Source organism: Ambystoma mexicanum, chromosome 11 (assembly GCF_040938575.1).
Source record: "Ambystoma mexicanum isolate Mex_15411 chromosome 11, UKY_AmexF1_1, whole genome shotgun sequence".
In the NCBI taxonomy this organism is placed as follows: Eukaryota; Metazoa; Chordata; class Amphibia; order Caudata; family Ambystomatidae; genus Ambystoma; species Ambystoma mexicanum.
Window position 1 is genome coordinate 1,407,700,381 of NC_090934.1, and position 19,858 is coordinate 1,407,720,238.

At 44.2% G+C, this 19,858-nt stretch overlaps 1 protein-coding gene across 1 annotated transcript in view; it reads right to left on the bottom strand.

Moving 5' to 3' along the window:
* The window catches only part of LRRC28 (leucine rich repeat containing 28), a 379,410-nt gene that overhangs the window by 343,207 nt on the left and 16,345 nt on the right, over positions 1–19,858 (bottom strand). The window contains exon 2 of the mRNA XM_069625051.1: positions 2,189–2,424. Within this exon, the coding sequence (XP_069481152.1) occupies positions 2,189–2,356 (168 nt within the window). The 5' untranslated portion in view covers positions 2,357–2,424. The remainder of the gene's footprint in view (positions 1–2,188; positions 2,425–19,858) is intronic.

The following is a 19,858-nucleotide window of genomic DNA, read 5'->3' on the forward strand; positions in this document are numbered from 1 at the left end:
GAGAAGGAGAGAGAGAAAAGGGAGTAAGTTATCTGGAGTGCAGGATAGAAATAGATAGATATATTGAAGGGCTTACCTATCACTAAACGTGCCTTACGGCAGGCTGGGAGTAGGGTAGCCTGTGCTTGGGCAGACAGCCCAGTGGAAGGTTGAGGGATAGACCAAGGTCTCCCCCTTAGTATGGCATTCCTGCAGTCCATCAAATTGTGAAATCTGACAACAAAATATCTTAACTATCAAACTAAATCCTTGAAGCCATCAGTGACATTAGTCCACAGCGTGGTTTGGATGTCCTTATCTTAGTGTTGCAGGCTTGCAAGGATCATTTCCCAGTTTAGTTCCCTCACCTTCATCTTTGCCTCACAAAGTGCTTTCCTCTTCGCAACCAATCTTAGGGATGTCCAGCTAAGAAAAGAAGTTGTTGGCCATGCCTGGAGCCTGGATTCCATTAGGACAGAGGCCTGAAACCTTTGGCCCTCCAGATGTTCTGGTCTTCCTGCCATCAGCCTTAGTCAATGGTGAAGGATTATGGTAGTTGTAGTCTAAAACATCTGGAGACCACCAGGTTGTATACCCCGGCGTTAGGCTATAGTTTTAAGTATAGAATTATAGAAATTCTTATCAAGTCAAAAATTATCTGCCTGGGCTTACCTCCCATTGGCCAGACCGACACATATCTAGATCTAGGTGGTCCAGGTCATCCTTGTAAGCCATTCCAGAGTGAAAAGCATCATACTGCACTTTAAGGCGGCACCAACAGGTTAGTCTCAGCATAGACAAAATGCTTAGATTACGGATCTTAATAGCCAAATCCATGTTCAGTTTGTGGGATATATTCACCCCATGCCTCCAGATCTACTCTCCACCTCATCTGTCCTACCCTTAATGTTGGTCAATTACCCCAACAGGTTAACCAGACAAATATTCATCTAGCCCATGTCTTTATCTAATTGGAAAGGAAGCAGACATGGTAGCAGAAAGTGGGATTTCTTCAGGCATTTTTCATTCAACCCAGGCTAAGCTTTCTTTGGCATCATGTTCTTGGCTTCCTCAATTGTAATTTTAGGCTGGGTGGATATCTGTGTGTCTAGCCAAATTTGAGGAGTGATCAGATATCTCAGTCATTCAAAGGTATAAAGATCAGGAAGTAGCAAACACTCAAGAGCGTACGTGTCTGCAATGTTGCTAGGCATTCTAGAATCCCCCAGACAGAGTAATGTGTGAACTTGTAGGTTTATTGGAAGGCATTCAGACTATAACAATAAATAGGTGTAGAAAGAAACTTGCGGTCCCGTGTATTTTGTAATCACCACACTCTTGTTCCCGGGTAGATGTCCTACCTCCCCCTACCCTTTTGTAAGTGGTTACTAATTCACACTTGCTGTTCTATGTAAGGTACCTCTGGCTTTGCCCTCATTACTCTGTGCATGCCCAATGTTTCCGTTTGAAGCACTTGTTATGCCAAACCAAAAGACATATAAACAAAAAATATAATACTGCCTATTATAGATCATCTATGTGTGGAGGCTCCCAAAAGGGGAAGCATGCACCCAGTACTGCTATTGAAAATGGAGCGTGCACAACCACAGTATCAGGAGGGCATCCCCAACACTAACCGGCTCTGGCTGCTCACACCGCCACCTCTGAATGCCAATTTATTATTACGGAGCGGGAGGTGTCGGTAGGAAAATCAGTCCAATTTGAGACCTGCTTAACGCTTGCCTAAAATTGGTAGGATTAGGACGTTTCTCCACTGTGGAAAGTGCAACGGAGGCTCAGTTCATGACTGTGTAGCTAAACGGTTCCCATGGTAGCTCAATTATCCACCGGGTGGATTTTCAGGCCTTTGTTACTGCACTCTCGGGCACAGAGGGATTACTTTATGTGCATGAGACAAACTGCCCAGTGGGACACATTGCTGTCCACATCATTTGATGGTAGGTTTTATGTAGTGAGAGTTGACAACTTCTAATAAAATAAGTACATCAGATGCTAAAAGCAGTCTATACACTAGAGTAACATTTGTTGTAGTTAACCTCTCACAATGTCATAATCCTTCAACAACTGTATCTACAGGTGAGTAGGTTAAGAATAACTTTTGACAAACTACATTCTTATGTAATTAACATGGATAAAACTAAGGTAAGGCAAAAACGAAGCAGTCTTACAATAAAAGAGTATTTCTTACCAATGATGTTAAGGAGTTCCTTTTCATATAAAGTCGCTCCAAGTACTGCAGTCCTTCATCTTTCAACAATTCCAGAGGAAAATGGTTGAGGTTCCTGTAATTCAAGAAGAGATTCTTATGCTTTTCCAACTTTGCCACCGAGATGGCCTGGCAAAGGTCTGATGCCATGGTTGAGATTGTCCCATCTGCTACTGTGCAGCATTACTTCAGTCCAGTAGATTAACAATGAGACATCACTAACGAAAGAAAATAAAAGTAAAAAAAGGACAGTATGTCAAGAAGGATTGTCTTTCAAGGAGAGTATCCATTAGTCATTATACTTGACAAAATAAATTATTATAGGACATTGGAAACAGATCAGATTCAGAAACTCCAACTGAGGAAGGGGTCACATGTGTTCCATTGAGGGGTTGTAGAAAGGTGTAATGGGAAGCAGAATGGACAGGTATTTTCAAGATCAGATCTGCATTTACCAATCCTAGAAGACCGGGATTATTGGTGAATGAATGGAAGTTATCCACACAGAGCAGATTCCACACTATGGTGTGCAATTTCACATCAGTAGGAGATTACATTATGAATACATTTCTGACCAAAACGAAGTCATGCTGATCTTCTGGTGGACATCCAGAGTTTGAATACCGGCATGAAATGTGTTCCCAGAGATATGCATAAAGAGGAATATATAAATGTTTCTTCTTACTCCTGTTGGAAGCAAGACAGATTCCATTAAGGAGAATGTCTGAACACACTCGAAATTAAAGATTTACACAAATATACCCATCACTGCTGTGGTCAATGTTTAACCAATAGGTACTACAAAAATTATCCTGTCTTCCACAAACCTTACGAAGCATCGTAACGACACAGTTGGCAAAAGACCATGTTGAGTGGGAAGCAACAAGTGTTACTTGTTTGACATTTTATAGGCTATTGCACGGATACAGGAGACTCTAGAACAAGGTTGCACATCCAAACTCTACACACTAGGGAACACTCAATAGAAGTGTTAAATAACGGGTTCTAGATGGTTGTCATTATGAAGTGCAAGACAGTCACATTTCCCACCCTCCCTATTCTGTAGAATTCCATTTTACTTAAAAGAGAACCATTAACTTACAGAGGATACACACTAATGGGGATTTTCCAAACCCCTAATGTAGGAAAGTCTTGATTCTATCAAAGCCTCAGAGCAAGTATTATGCTTCTCCTTATTCACTAAAACAAAGAAGCTTCAGCAGCATGTGAAAACCAACAAAACCAGAACATACCGTCTTCTACAAATTCCTGTAACCCTGGGGAAAGATAAAAGCAGTCCAACTTCTGACCCAGACCACGTGATCTGGCACCACCAATGCCCACGCATATGCCTTCATAACTTTGAAGACACCATTTTATCCTCCATCTTCCGCTGCGAGAATTGAATGTAGAAGAACAGAATCCTGAACGATAATAATAACTTGAACAACTGTCACCATTGATCCCTTTCTGGACTCTCAGTCTTCCTACACCTCGACTGGAAGTCCTTCACAATGTCTTTGCATCTGACACTGCAACGTAGAGGGACCACCATTATCATCTCCTCAGAGGACAGGGTAGCGCACAAAATGATGCAATTAGAACTCCACTAGTCTAATTACCAGATGTACTAACACTAACGTGCCTAGCGAACCAAAAGCAACTTGTGTCACACTGCAGCCTCACTCTGACACTATTAGTCGCAGAAACAAGCGTCTCCTTCCCTTTACCTTTACGCCGATGGGAGGGTTAATGCACACTGCTGTGTCGATAATAGAATCAAGGCTTTCCTGCACAAGGGGTTTGGAAAATATCCATTCTATGTTAAGACAGACAAGCATTATGCTTGTTCAAAACTTACCCATCACCAATGATGCCTGCTGAGGTATAGCCCTCAATTAGAAATCCCGGAAGACAGATGTGCCCAACCAATCCGCTGCTGTCATAGTGCCCGCTAAACGAGCAACCATAAAATAAAGCTTTCAATGTTATTACTCCTTGGGTGGAGTAGAGCCAATAACACCTTGATGAAATTCCTCCTTCAGGAACCAAAGAATCCACCTCACTATAATAGGCGAGGGATGGGATGATGATACATATGATCTGCTATAAGCAGCTGCTTGTTACTTCCAGAGCCCAACAGGGCAGTGATCTGCTTGTACGCCTTCAGTCAATGCGCTACACACAACTTGGGATGCTCCAGAAAGGAAATCACTCTGGAATCGCACTTTGTTCACATCGAGATGCGAATACCACACCATCAAGCAAGCATGACAAATCCAAAGCCTGCACATTGGAAACACTGCTGCAAGACACGAGGTACAGCAAGGTGGCCAACTAACAGGAAAGCCCCATTCCCCAATGTGGTATGTGTAGATAAAATGTCCTCAAAACATTAAAGATGGATGGTAGCGGGACACTGATTTGCTGGCCATAAAATGGTACTTATATTGGTGATAATCATTCTCAGCTCATCAATACCAAACTTGGGAAAATTCATTGAGCATGGAACTGTAAGGCAATGCAATTCAGATGTAAATGTGCATAAGAAAAACTGGTGATCTTTAATCTTACTTCTATCAAAGTACTAATGAACAGATTTCAGCCAATCGATGCATGTATTTTAAGATGGTGAAAATGAATGATAATATGTTTGCATGTAATGTTATTTTTATATGGATTCCATACATTTTGTTTGAGAGATTTGTTCTTTGTCAAATTCTGTGAGCGCTTCTTAGCTTACATAATGTAAAGCAGTGATCTGGTCTATTCCACTTCTGATGAGATTTAGTACTTGATGATTTGTTATTTAGGGGTGCCACTTCATCCATAAAGTCCTGTAACAGAATATATGTCTGAACTTTAGAGTCAAGATCATTGGTAGTTCTATAGCTTTAAATGTTTATATTTAAAAAGGTAATCTTTTCGCCCTTGAGGAATTTGGCAGGTCGATACACTTGGTTGTCTGAAAACTTTCTGGGTGGGGTCGTGGGGATGAAGGGCGAGTGGCCAAGGTAGAAAAGACAACAATTATAGATAATGGTCACTCCAGGTAGCAATGTCACCTACAATTTATACTTGAAAATATCAGGTCTGGGTGGCCTTTGTTGTGAATAGGGTCTGATCACATACTATAGAAATGTTAAACTCAGATTAGTGGTGTGCAACTCAATGAGGACTTGGGCCTGGCTCTAGCTTGGCTCAAGCACCCTGACAATCCAGAGCCAAACAAAAGCTGAGCCAGACAGGAGTACTTTCTGATTGGCAGGTGGGAGGAGGCAGAAAATAAAGGCACGCTGGGAGATGTTTGAGAAGAAAAAGAAGGTTGGAGAGGTTAGCGAATAACAGAGCAAGACGAGAGAAAGAAAAAAGGAAGGAGAACAGATAAGTGGGAGCGCCAAAGTGTAAGAGAGCAGAGACTGAAAGGAAAAGGAGGACAATGATGAATACATACATATTTGTTTTAAAAACAAAGTGAGGCGGCAAATGCACAGTGAGATTCCATGTTAATTTGTCTCAAAATGTCACTGGTGTTCCTAGCAGCGATCACCTACTTAGGTAAACATACAGAAATTCGCAACCAAAAATGCCTGGTTTGTGGAGCCCACGAAAGACAATATTTCTGCAGTGCATGAAAAAATCTAAGAGTGGCATCCTCCATTTGAAAGATCAGTTCACTAAATGTGGACGAGAGTGCAGAAAAACACTTTCATATCAGAAGACAACAACTTACTCTAACAGTGAAAAAACATTTAAAACAATCTTTGTGAAGGACTAGCTCATTGAATATGCATAATTACATTTCAGCACAACATAAGAGTACACATACCCCACATTTGTGCTCTGTGAAGACAACTGCCCATGTTCTCCCTTTATATGCAGTGCATTCATGAATCTAGTTTTTTTTTTTTAACCATTGCATGAAATAGGCAGAGTAACCAGAGTATAGGGAAACTAGGAAAGAAAAGGGAGCAGGAAATCGCGAGGCAGCCATGTGCAAGGCTGTTCTGCTGAAAAATGCTCACTTTACTAAACATTCCCCTTCAGTGAAAGACACTGTAAGCATAATCTGCAGCATCAGCCTAGAAAGCTTAAACGTTCCACAGTCACTTCTTTGCAAATGTAAGCATATTAGAATTGCTCATCCTGTGAAGCACTGGTCTGCAACCGACTCGTTAAAATCCCAGCAAGGCTATTCAGCCCTTTATCTGTCTGAGGTTGCTAAAATCCGTACCATTAAAGTAGCAAGTAATAGCACCGATCATTACAGTGCTTCGAAATGGCGCACTATATAAAGTGACATATAGAAAAGTGACATTACTGTGACTGAAACCCCTTCCAGCCTGTGTAATTGCTGCACAGTGCTGGGTAAATGAATAACCACTTTCCTTTTACTCTATGGATTAATACAAAGTAGCCCTTTTAGTTTATTGTTTAATGATGGTAACTACAACATCTTTTTTTTATTTTACTTGTTATTTACTGACTAATTTACATATCATATCATACATACATACATGTGTTCACATATATACTGAAATGAAGATCCTCTGACCATGGCCTTCCAAGTTAACCTCTTACAAAGTCCGTAGTGGATCCTTGATTCTTTTTAGTTAAATGCCTTCCCATTCTCTCTTATTACTGTAACCCCTGTAAATATTTCTACAGCTCTTTGCCTAGGCCTCGAAAGCATTGGTTTTGCCCCATCTGTGCTTTTGAGGGAATGAGTGATTTCACGAATATGAATGGATGCAATCTGGTTTGATTGAGGAGAAGCGTTAGTTATTCCTCCCCTCGCCCTACATATATAGTGTATTACAAGAAATTCCGTTTCCACAAACAGGATTACAAAGCGGGAAGGATGCACCAAAAGGCAGAAATTCAGGACTTTTCTGGTGCATGTTTTTAAAATGATTTTTTAGATGTGTACGAAACCCTACGAAAATTGCATCTCAGTCTGCAACGCTGCAATGTGACCAAAATCTAAGGGAGTCAGGCTAGCTGGATGCCTGGCACATAAGTGAGTTTTGTAATTTTACTTCATGGTGCTTTTAGGGCAGAATTGAATTGGACCACACCACAGCAAGTACACATTCCACTAACAGTTAGCCAAGGATGGAGTCGGAGTACATAAAGTCTGTGTTCCGGTAGGCTTGCATGTTTTTTCAGTGCAAGTGGTTAATGGGAATTATGAAAATTCATCTTTTTTACAGTATATTATGGTGATAATAAATACATGTTTATTAGGGTGTCTAATTTAGACACATTTTTTCCAATGGCTCGCTCGTGGTTTGGATCTTAGGGGCAAGACTGGTTTTCAACTTGGCTCTGGTCTGCCGACCTCCAGCTCCAATTTACTTCAGCTTCCAGGATCATTAAAAAAAAAAAAAATCACTAGAATCCTCAGCTAAAAGAGAAAAATCACAGATGATTAGAGTAGGGAGGTCGTACAATTGATCAATTAATTTTTCTTGGTTAGTTTAGGGGTTGGCCAATAAAGCAGACTAAATGAATAGGAAGCTTTATCAGGGATTGCGATTTTCACAAACGTAGATTTGCATGTTGTGAAGCGAGTTAATATAGAACGGGGCATTAAAGTCTTCTTCCGGCTCCTGCAGCCAGCCCACCTCCAGGTTTTTCTTGCCTGTGTGTGCAAGTGAAGGTAACCTAGAGGAGTGAAATGAATAAAAGTATGGGCCCAATACATCCGTCGGCCATGTTTGGAAGAAACATAATGCCTACATTTGGTTGGGAAATGTAATCATTTTCAACTGCTGCATGAGCACCAGCAGATCTCCACCAACACCGGATGTTCCAGCTTCTCATCTTTCCTGGGCTCATTTCCTTTCCAACAGCAGACCAATGTTGGCTACCCTGGTGGGGCACGGAATGCCGCTCAAACTGCGATGCTGATGATTTGGTACAATCTATAGGGATATTAATATAGCATATCAAATATGCACCTGTTTCCCTGTCCCTCAATCCTCTTCTCTTTTTTGTTGTAGTCCTCAGACTACAATCGGCATACGCCAGTTGGGGGCCTGAATCACCACGCATAACCAATACAGTGGAAAGTTACTTTTAACAGACGTTCTGCTTAATCGGAATATTCCACTGGTTTTCTACAATAACATTTTTACAATGTATGCAGACAATGTGGATATCGATCCAAAATGGCTCAGTTTAACCAATGAAAGGATTGATAAAAGCGAGTGACATCAAGCTTGAAACATTGCTAGACCAGCCTCAAATCGCAAAGAAAAAGATAAAACAATGGTTCTGGAACCAAAATCTGTCCAAATATGAAGATCTTGCGTCTGCCCTGAACCACAGTCTAGTAATGAACAAATTAGATAATTTGCCTCAATACTTGCAAAAATGTTTTCCTTCACGACGTCATCGAAATGGATTCCAGAGACTACGTCTAAATGCCGTAAAGACAAAACAAATGTTAGTGGCATGTCATATTGAAAAATCAGATGACAACGGCTGCAGATTCTGTAAGACCAACATAGAATCACTCAAACATCTAATAACAGAATGCCCAGAACTTAAGATCCTGAGGTCAATCCACCTAAGCAAATTTGTGCCTATAAATAACAACATGGATGAATGGTGGTTAAGAATCTTGGGTGGAAGTTCAATTCATCTGACGTGCTCAGTAATAAACTTTGTGGAAGCCTGTTTGGACACTGAAATTTAAGTCTGGGCTTTATGAACTGTATTTGGAAGATGCTTGTTTTCTTAAAGGTTTGATAAAAAAAAAAAAGTTTGTGATAAAAGTTTGATTCAAACTAAAAATTACAATTAAAAAAAGCAAGATAAGGCAGAGGTTGAATTTGGCCACATCAGGGTGCAAAACAGCTAGTGCTATTGGACTCTTAGCGAGTAAGAAATGGTGCGCTCTGTGCATGTATATAACGGAGGTGGTGAGGGACCTTTTAATGGCCGACTAGTAGCTTGTAACTTGATTTTTGCATCCTGCCCACTTGCGAGTACAAAATTAAGCACAGGGAACAAACAGCTAATGATGGGAGTAGGCTCTGGGATTCTTCAAGATGTTGGATTAGAGAAGTAGAATATTCAGTATTCAAAACTACAAGAAAAGTAACTAAGTGCACTGAAGACAAGCATACTGCTAATGAGGAACAAGGGTGCACTGCCTAGGCCAGTGGTCTTCAAGACATGTGACTAGCTCATTGTGGGGGTCTCGCAGGATGTCAAGGGAGGCACTTTAAAAAGACAGTAGAGTGACTGGTTTTAATATTTTTTTATTGTGTATTTAGTAACAAAAACAGACTTTACACATTTATCAAATCAATTTACAAATTCTTCAATTCATTAATTGCATTCCAATAATCATCTTCTAAAAATAAATTCATAATATAATTACATATCAAATTACTTAATCATTTAAAACATGATTGCAACACCAAAAAACATGTTTTCATGTTAACACAATAACATACCACAATATTAATTTCCTAATCTTAGTGTGTTATAATTGAAGGGATATGAATGTTAATTCGTACAGCAGTTTTAGTAAAGCAAAAAACAGTGACACTCCCTTTCCTGATGATAATCTGTGCCAAAATTCTTGTGTTTTTTTATTCTTTATTTATACAATAAAAAGGATATACAGCCAACAGCATAGTCAATAGAAAGTATAACAAAAAACAAAAAAATAGAAAGACCTAGGAAATCATCAAATGACAATGAAAGTTTCACAGAACCCACCCCAGTCCTCCCCCACCCCACCACAGCCTAATTAGAATCACAAAGGAACTAGTCCATATCAAAACATTTCCCCCAAATTGTATCATACATTTCTTCTGTAGATTGCATTTTCCATAGCTGCAAGACTATACATTTCTACAATCCAATCTGCTGATTGTGGTGCAATTTGAGATTTCCAACCACACAGAATCATTTTCTTACAGAGTGAAGTCACTCTAACCAAAAATATTTCTTTTGATATAGACAGTGTATCCAATAAGTCATCGCTGCCAAGTATCATAGTTTTGAAATTCAGGTTAATGTCCATCCCAAGCACCCTCACACACATGCTACAAACATCAGTCCAAAATCCTTGTACACAATTGCAAAGCATGTGCTCTAAAGTTCCTGCTTCACACAAACAGTTCCAACAATCACTTGAATCCAGCATTCCTCACTTCATCAATCCCTCAGGACTCCAGTATACTCATGTGTTGAGATCCATGCGATGTTATGTACATATGTCGAAAAGTATTTCTCTCTCAGAGTTAGAGTGGATGAACAAGAGATCCATATATGGTGTATATCTTGAGGATATCCCTCTCCACACAAGTTACATTCACCCATAGTGGGATCAGATTTATTCCAAATTCGTTCTGTCTCTTTAGTTTTCACCAGACCCAATCGAAATCCAAACAACTAATTTCGCCATTTGGAAACGTTCTGATGTATAGCAACACGTACGAACTTGATTTCTCAAACAAAGGGACATTTTTATTACTTTTTAAGTTGCCAATCAATGCTCTTGTCTTAATCCAATCTGAGTGCATGAGTGCCCGTTTCACTTTCTCTGGTTTTCTGGTGTACATTCACATTGTGTTAATATCTTTTGACCATCATTATCTAAACTACTAAGAACATACTTTTTTTGAGTTTGTGTGTGTAAACAATTGTGTATGTCTTCATACAATGATCTACTGGTTTTAATAGAAATTATGAGCACTTCTGGAACTTGTGAAGCCTGGCAACAACATTGTTACTCAAAGTGGAGGCTCAACATAAAAACGATTAGTGCCTAGGCCAGTAGTAACCTAAACAGGTAGAAGTACACTGCTTATTTCTATTTATACGTTGATATATTCCCAGTTAAAGGCATGACTCTGTACAAGTAGCTATGTCTTGTAATATTCAATGCCACTTAAAATGCTTACGCTGCAGAGCTGACAGATGTGAAAAGACACTGCCAAATAGGCTGCAGTATCCATCACAAGCATTGCAAAGAGAATAACGGGGAAGGGCTTGCATTGATCTACAACACATCATGGACATGCACCTTTCTATATGGAGCTCCTCACCCGACACATTCCGCTCTCCGCACTCAAACATCTTCCACCTGATCTGATCTCGTCTACAAGCTTTAGAAATACAGCATCCATCAACAACACAAATAACACCTTCCTCCAGGTCCTCAACATGCCAAGGAGACCTGAGAAACTGTACCCTAACTGCTGGTCTCCATGGATATCAAGCACCTTATCACAGAACAAACCCACTACAAAGGCAATTCTTGTCCTGGTAGTCACCACATTTCTAGCCATTGAATGTCCACCGCCAACAAAAACACACCAAGACACACTACTGCTCCTCCTAGAACTTCCCTATGAACACCTTGGAATGAATCCTCATCACTGTGGCCGCATTTCCCAACCGCTCATAGAATGTCAACACGAAGCTCAGCACAAGCGACCTTGCCCTAAGTTTGACCACCAACACCAATGTGACACAGAAATTCTGACCAAAAAAACAAATGCCTGCCAACTAGTAATCGCAAGAGACTGCAAGCACACCAAGTACAGATAATACATGTTATGGAGAAAATAGATTTCCTTTGTGTTGCTGCAATCTGCTTTGTTTTTCACGTATCTTTTCGAACACTTGTTTTATAGCCCTGCTTTTAATATTGATGTAGACTGATTTTCCTTGTGTTTTTTAACAGGAAACGTATTCTACCTACCTTGGGTAAAGTGTGATTTGAATCAGTGTCCCTTGTTACTCTGAACACATTCTACACTCCAAACAACATTACCCATAAGGAGCTGTAATTTCGGAGCGCATTTGCCTTGAAACCAGGCGTGAACACGCAGGCACGAACGGGCAAGCCAGTCTGTGCCGGTCTGTGCAGGACCGGAAGGACTGAAGCCCGGAATTCTCATGAGATCCCTGGTTGTTCGGATCGCCACGGCTGAGCCATGGGACTTACAGAAGTCTTAGCTGCAATTGCTGCTGCCAGAAATATATTTAACACCCAAGCGACCTCAATTAACCCTTGGAGCGCAGTGAGTCAAGCTAAATGTCTATCGGTAACTGCCCCCGTTTTCCTACAGGACTCCCACATTGTTCATTATGTTTATGTTTATATAGAGCTTTAATCCAAAGCGCTTTACAGTATAACAACATGGTACAATAATGAAAGAAGCATATTTACAATCATGAAACAAACCAGAGATACAATATGTAGAACAATTTACTTAGAAGGAGGGGAAGAGGGAAGGAGGAAGGGAGAGGAGAGGAGGTAGGCAAGGAAGGTTTCAATGTCTGATTTGAGATCAGTGGGAAGGAGGGAGGGAGGGATGGGAAGGGGGCAGGGTAGTTGGGGGCGAGAAGGTAGGGAAGTAAAGTCAGGGGGGAGTGGAGAAGAAGGGCTTTCAAGGAGGAGCGAAAAGATGAGTAGGTAGGGGTGGAACGGATAGAAAAAGGTAGGGAGTTCCAATGAAGCGTGAGGAGGCACATGGGGCTGGGGGTACAGTGAGTAAGTAGAGATCAGCTGAGCGAAGCGTGCGGGATGGAGAGTAAAATGAGAGGAGGGAAGAGAGATGGGGGCAAGTTCATGGAGAGATTTGAAGACAAGACGCAGGAATTGAAATTTTAGTTGTGAGAGGAAGTGAAGCCAGCCAAGTTGAGAGAGTTAGGTGGAAATAGAATCTCGAGGGCCAAGAAGACAGAGTACGGATAGAGGAGTGGTAGATGGATTTTAGAGGAGTCAAATGAGAGACAGGGAGTCCAAAGAGGAGAGAAGAGCAGTAGAAGAGGTGGGAGAAAATAAGGGAGGAGATTAAGAGTTTAGAAGCGTGGAAGGTGAGTGAGGAGCGGATCTTGCGTATGTTGAAGAGGTGGTGCTGACAGGAACGAGAGGTGAGAGAGATGTGGTTGGAGAGGGAGGAGTCAAAGTAGAGACCAAGATTGTGTGCATGGATGGAGATTGGGAGATTGTGAAGGTGGGCAAGTGGATGAAAGGAGGGGGGTAGAGGAAAGTGTGTTAGGAGGGAAGAACAGGACTTCCGTCTTGTCAGTGTTGAGGGAAAGAAAATGGAAAGACATCCAGTTTTTGATGGCCGTTAAGTAGGAAGATAGAGTTTGATGGAGGTCAGGAGTGAAGGAAGAGAAGGAGAGAAAGAGTTGGGTGTCATCAGCATAGAAATGGTGGAAAATGCTGAAAGAAGAGATAATGGGGGTGAGAAGGGATGTATAAAGAGAGAAAAGTAAAGGTCCAAGTACAGAGCCCTGGGGAACGCCATCTTTTTTTTTTTTTTTTTTTTAAAAGGTTTTCATTATTTTTGAAACAAACAATACAAACCAAACTGGCAGCGTTATTTGCAACAAAACACATGAACATCAATTAGTCAAGACCACTGATCCCCCAATCTCTCCCCCCTCAAGAGCTTGTTTGTTCTTCTCATTCCGTATCTGCTGCGTGTGGCAGGGTATCACCTTCTTCTGAATCTGCAGAATCCGTTATTGTTCCAAACAGTCCTGCTATTAATACTCTCCATGCTAGCAGGGTACTCATTCTTCTTCCCCACACTTGCTACATACATCCTGCCATACCACCATTTCAGCCTCCGCCCATTTTTGCAAATCCCGCCACCATACCTCCACCCGTGGCTTATGGCACTGCTTCCAGCCCATGGCAATCCTTCGTTTTGCGAGCACATATGCCAAGTCCTTCAATTTCCCAACATGTTTAAGTTTCCGTGGTCTGGGAAACCCTCCCAACAGGCAGGCCCAGGCCGTATCTATAATGAGCGTGACCCCTTTGTCCGCTAGTTTTTGCGCCCCTTCTCCCCAGAAACTCTCAATCACTGCGCAAGACCAAAACATGTGTGTCATATCAGCATCTTCCTTATCGCATTTTGGGCACGCTTGTCGTCCCGCATTTACAAACTTCGATATTCTCATCGGGGTCATGTAAGCTCTGTGCGTTATGTACAACTGTATTTGTTGTAATCTGGCATTTCTGGACACCTTCTTGCGGTATCCCATAGCATGCTCCCACATCCCATCTTCCATATGTGCTCCCACCTCTGTTTCCCAATCCAGCCTCAAATGCGTCAATTCCTTCCCAACCCGGGTCATCACCATCTCATACAATCTAGAGATTTTATGCCCTCCTTCTGATATGTCATATATTGTCCCCATAGTGGCATCTGGCTCCTCCGCCAATACAGTCTCAGGCCAGATTTTTCGAATATTCTGCACCAGCCTTAGATACGTGACATACTGGCCCCTATGCAAGCCCGCCTCTTCCCCTAGTCCTTCAAAATCCTTAATGGCCCCCTCTTGCCAGACATCCCCCAATGTAACCATCCCGACCGACTCCCAATAGGTCCTGATTATCATCCTTAGTTGTTTGTCTTCCCCTGCCAAGGCCACCAGCGGCACCTGCGGGGAACACGGGTACGGGTCCTCCATCATTCGACATACTCTACGCCACATCTTCCACCCAAGCAACATCATACCCGGGCTTTCCTTCATTTCTGACCTAGGCAACCAAATAATTTCCTTCAGGTAAAATGGAGTGCAGTCCTGTCCAAACAGCCTAAATTCGGGAGTTACCTCATCAGAGAGCCATTTGACCACATATTGCAACTGGCCAGCTACATAATAGGCCTCAAAATTGGGCAGCTTAATACCCCCTTTTTCATAAAAATTCTGCAACTTCCATAGCGCCACTCTATTCCGAGTGCCATGCCATAGGAAGTCTCTGCACATACTATTCAGCGTGGCAAAAAACCTCTTAGGTATCATGTACGGAATATTGCTGAAAAAATGTAAGAGCCTAGGTAGGACCACCATTTTGAGCATCGCCCCCCGTCCCATCATCGCCAACGGCAACTTCTCCCAAAACTTCATACTTATACAGATTTTTCCCACAGCCACCTCGGTGTTATGCAAATGTTCCTCCTCTACCGTGTGATACACATCTATTCCGAGGTAGCGGAAGGAGCCAACCGCCCATGGTATCGACAACACTGGCAACTGCTCCGGAGGGGTTCCTCTGTAGCTACCCAATGGGAACATGCTCGATTTTTGGGGGTTCACCACTATGCCCGACAGTTCTGCATACCTTTCCATTACCTCCAGAATATATTGAATATTTTCTTCCGGATATTTCAGATATAATAGCAAATCGTCAGCATACAGGGATATTAGGTGTTTCTCTCCCCCTACCTCAATGCCTATCATGTCATATTGTTGTCTAAGGTACACTGCCAGGGGCTCCAGGGCCAGAATATATAACATCGGGGACCAGGGGCACCCTTGTCTGATGCCTCTGCTAAGTTGCCACCTCTCGGATATCACCGCTCCTGTACGTACTCTAGCCAGCGGCTCACTGTACAGCAACTTCGCCCACCTAACATAGCCAGGCCCCATCCCGTATTCCCTCAGGGCCTCCAGCAACCACGGCCACTTCACTGAGTCGAAAGCTTTGACTGCATCTAGGGACACAACCGCCATTTCACCCTCGCTCCTGCTCCCCCATTCAATCACCCGGTGGAGTCGCCTATGGTTGTGGGTTATATTTCTGTTGGGGACATAACCTGTCTGGTCCGGATGTATCAATTTACTAATAACTCTACGCAACCTATTGGCCAGGACTGCCGTCAATATCTTGCCGTCCTGGTTCAGCATTGACAAGGGCCTATAGGAGCCGCTGCTATGCCCTGGTTTGTTGGGCTTAGGGAGCGGTATTATTATCGCTTCTCTAAGCGATTCCGGCAGCCGGCCCACCTCAAACGATTCATTGAGCATTTCTAGCATGGGGGGGTTGGGGGGAATATATATGCTTTATAAAATTTGCTAGGGAGTCCGTCCGCACCCGGGGTCTTACTGGTGGGCAGCTGCTTCACCACCTCCACCAATTCCTCTAAAGTAATCGGTGCATCCAGCTCCTCCCTTTCTTCGGCACTAATCTTAGGTAATCCCATATCTCTTAAAGTTTCTCTTATCTCCTCTCGGTTGCCCCCCCCCTTTGTCCTCATATAGTGCCCTGTAATAGTCTAAGAATGCCTCATTGACTCCTTCTTGGGTGTCCGCTACCACTCCATCCTCTCTGGTTATCGTTCTAATCGGGGAACTAGGGGTTTCGCTCTTGTATAACCACGCCAAGATTATCCCCACCTGCATGCTGGCTCTCAACATACTTCTTATAGTTAAGGTTGCAGAGCCTTTCCCAAAGTTCTGCACACCGCTGCTGTAGTTTAAGTACTAGCTCTGCATCCCCCGTCCCCTATTGAGTTCCCATTCCAGTTCATCCTCAGCTTCCCCTAACTCCATTAGGACCCAACCCTGCAGGCCCTTTGATTTAGCAATGGCAGCACCCCGCAATACCACCTTAAAGGCTTCCCAGAGCGTGCCCGCCGAATCCACACTGCCAGCGTTCTCCTCGAAATAATGTGTGATCTCATCCCTGATATCCTCTCTAAAGACCGGATCCTTAAGCGCCTCAGCCCGGAGGCACCACGTTGGTATCCGCGCTCTGGGGCGGCAGTACTGCCAACCCAGGACCAGAGGCGAGTGGTCCGACAGGACCCTCGCTTTGTAGTCTATTTGGGTGGTCTCTATCACCACATCTGGCGTGGCAAAAAAATCGAGTCTCGTATGCAGTTGTTGCGGGGCTGAGAAATGCGAGTACTGTTCCTCATTAGGATGTTTCAGCCTCCAAACATCTGCCAGCCCGAAGTCGTCGAGTAGTGTCTGCAATGCCCTGGCCGCTGGGGTGGGCCTATCAATCTTATCATCAGATCTGTCTACCCTGGGGTTCAGCACGCAATTAAAATCCCCTCCCCAAATAACCGCCCCACCCACACACGCACCCAGGTTGGTACACAGAGTCCTAAAATATGCCGCCGTATTTTGATTGGGGGCATACGTATTTACAATGCACACCTCCCTACTCTCCACCAGTGCCTTCAATATGACCATCCTCCCCTCCGTATCCTCCACCTCTTGTGTAAATTGGAGCAGAACGTGCGGTGCCACCCAGACCAACACTCCCCTAGCGTAGGCAGAATACGGAGAGCCCACTACAGTACCTCTCCACTTCTTCCCCACCAGTTCCAACTTTTGCGGAGTCAGACGCATCTCTTGCAACAGTGCAATATCAATCTTCTGTCTTTTCAAATACATCATGACCTTCTTCCTCTTTAGGTAACTATTGAGTCCCCTGACATTCCACGTTACGATCTTAAGATCCCCCATAGCTCATAAGTATCCTCCCCCCTTCCATGCAGCAAATCCCACCTGCCGACGCGATACAGATACAGCCCTCTGGCTTTTTCTTGTAGCCTCTTGTATAAACTCAAACTCCCCATAACTATACACACCCCAAACTCCCCACTTCCCTCCCCACCCTCTACCCATCCCTTCCCCAACACCACACACCCCAACTGCTGCCCAGCTCCATCCTCGGAACTCAGGCACCCCCACATCTAGCCCTGCAAGCACCAAACAATGTCCAGAGCTCAGTAGGGTGAAGTCGCCCTAATGGCCACTTAACTAAAGTTACTAAGTGGGGTAAAGAGATCCGCTCCGCAAGGCTCCCCTAAATACAGCAATAGTCACAGTGCTCATAATATCTTGTACAACAGTCTGACCTTCTCTGCCTAAGGCCGTGCAAATGACTATAATCAAGTCCCAGAGATCTATTCCGCGCCATCTTGTAGCACCCTCCTCGTGCACTACTTATCTCCTCCATCTCCTCTTCCCGTCCGAACGTCAGGCTCCTGGGGACATCCCTGCGCGTCGAGCCATCCCATGGCGTCCCCCGGAGTCTCAAAAAACAAAGTTTTGTGTTTATGAAAAACTTTCAATTTCGCCGGATACAGCAACATGTATTTATGGCCTGCCTCTCTCAATCTCCGCTTTACCGTCCCAAAGTTCATGCGGCTACGCTGCACAGTCAGGGTATAGTCCGGGTAGGCCGTTATGTTTGCCGCTCCTCGTGTAATCGTTCCTCCCTTGCGGAAGTGTTCTAGTATCCTCTCCCGGTCCCGGTAATTAAGGATTTTGGCAATTACTGGCCTAGGCGGGTTTCCCGGCGGCGGCCTCCTTGTTAGAGCCCTATGCGCACGTTCCACCGCGAATCCTTGAGATAAGGCTCCTCCGGGTATCTCCTGCAACAGCATAGATTCGATGAACTCCGTAGGATCGTGGCCCTCCGATCCTTCTGGCAGGCCCACGATGCGAATGTTGTTCCGTTGGGCGCGTCCTTCTGCCTCCTCCACCCTGCTCTCCAAGTTGCCCACTCTCTGCACCAGGGCTTGCAATTCGGCCTTAGGGGAGGCACAATCCGCGGTGTTCGGGCTCACCTCTTTCTCGAGGGCCTCAGTGCGCTCCGCCAAGGACCTGACGTCCTGCCGGAGTTAATTCACCTCCTCCTGTACCTCACCGACCTTAAGGTCCAATGCCGTTTTCAGCTCAGTTACAGCCAGTTCAAGCTTAGCTTCCCAGGTCTCCTTCAAGTCAGCAATCGCAGCCAGGACCTCTTGGTTAGTACCGTGGCAGGCATGCCGCCTGTAGGCGACTTATGCTTACTCTTGGAATTTTCCGGACCAGGGGACGTCTGGGCGAAGTCGTCCAAGGTGGGCTGCTTCGCCTTCGGTCTCACTGTTCTATTAGACATGACCTGCGTTCTGCACAAGTTACAAATGCGCACACAGTTCGCTTCTATCGCCTGACCACCGTGCGGCCTGCTCCTTCCTTTGTTCCCGTCGTTGATCGGCCATTTTGTTTCATCTTTCGTCTCCGGCGCCCCTTATCTTTTTCGCACAAAACTCCACTACCGTTCCTCCCACGCCTTCCAAAAGTTCACCAAGCGCAGTCAGACCGTTCACACACCAGCATGTGTGTTTTCAGCAGTCATAGGCCCGTTGTTATGCACTATTTCGGCAGGATCATTTCAGGATCTCGGGAGCTCCTCCAGATCGCGTCGTCCTACATGGCCCTCGTAGCCACGCCCCCGGACGCCATAGTTCAAGGTGAGGACAGAGTCTTTGAGTCAAAGGAGGATGGAGTACTAAGAGGTAAGGGGTGATCTACGGTATCAAAAGCAGCAGAGAGGTCAAGGAGGATGAGAATTGAGGATTACTTAGCGTAGCGGGCAGTGAGGAGAGAATTAAGTACATAAGTGAGAGCAGTCTCAGTGGAGTGTTTAGGGCAGAAACCAGATTGAGAAGTGGGGAGGAGGGAGTGAGTGGATACGAAAGCTGAGAGTTGAGAGTAGGCTAGGCGCTCGAGGAGCTTAGAGATGAAGTGGAGAAGGGAGATTGGTCGGAAGTTGGAAGCAAGAAGAGGGTTAGCAGAAGGGTTCTTCGGGATAGGGGTGATGGTGGCGTGTTTGAAAGCAGAAGGAAAGGTAGCAGAGGAGAGAAAGGTGTTGAAGGAATGAGGAGAGGGTAGATTTTAGGGATGAGGAAGGTGGGGAGGGGAATCGGAGGGGGAGCAGTAGGGTGAGTTTTGGACAGAAGACGGGGACACAGGATGAGGTGATAGGAGAGAAGTTGGACATGTTAGCAGAGGTGAGAGAGGAGGAGGAGGGAGGAGGGGAGAAGGAAAGAGAGATGGGGATGTTTTGGCGTAGAGAGAATTTTTGGATGA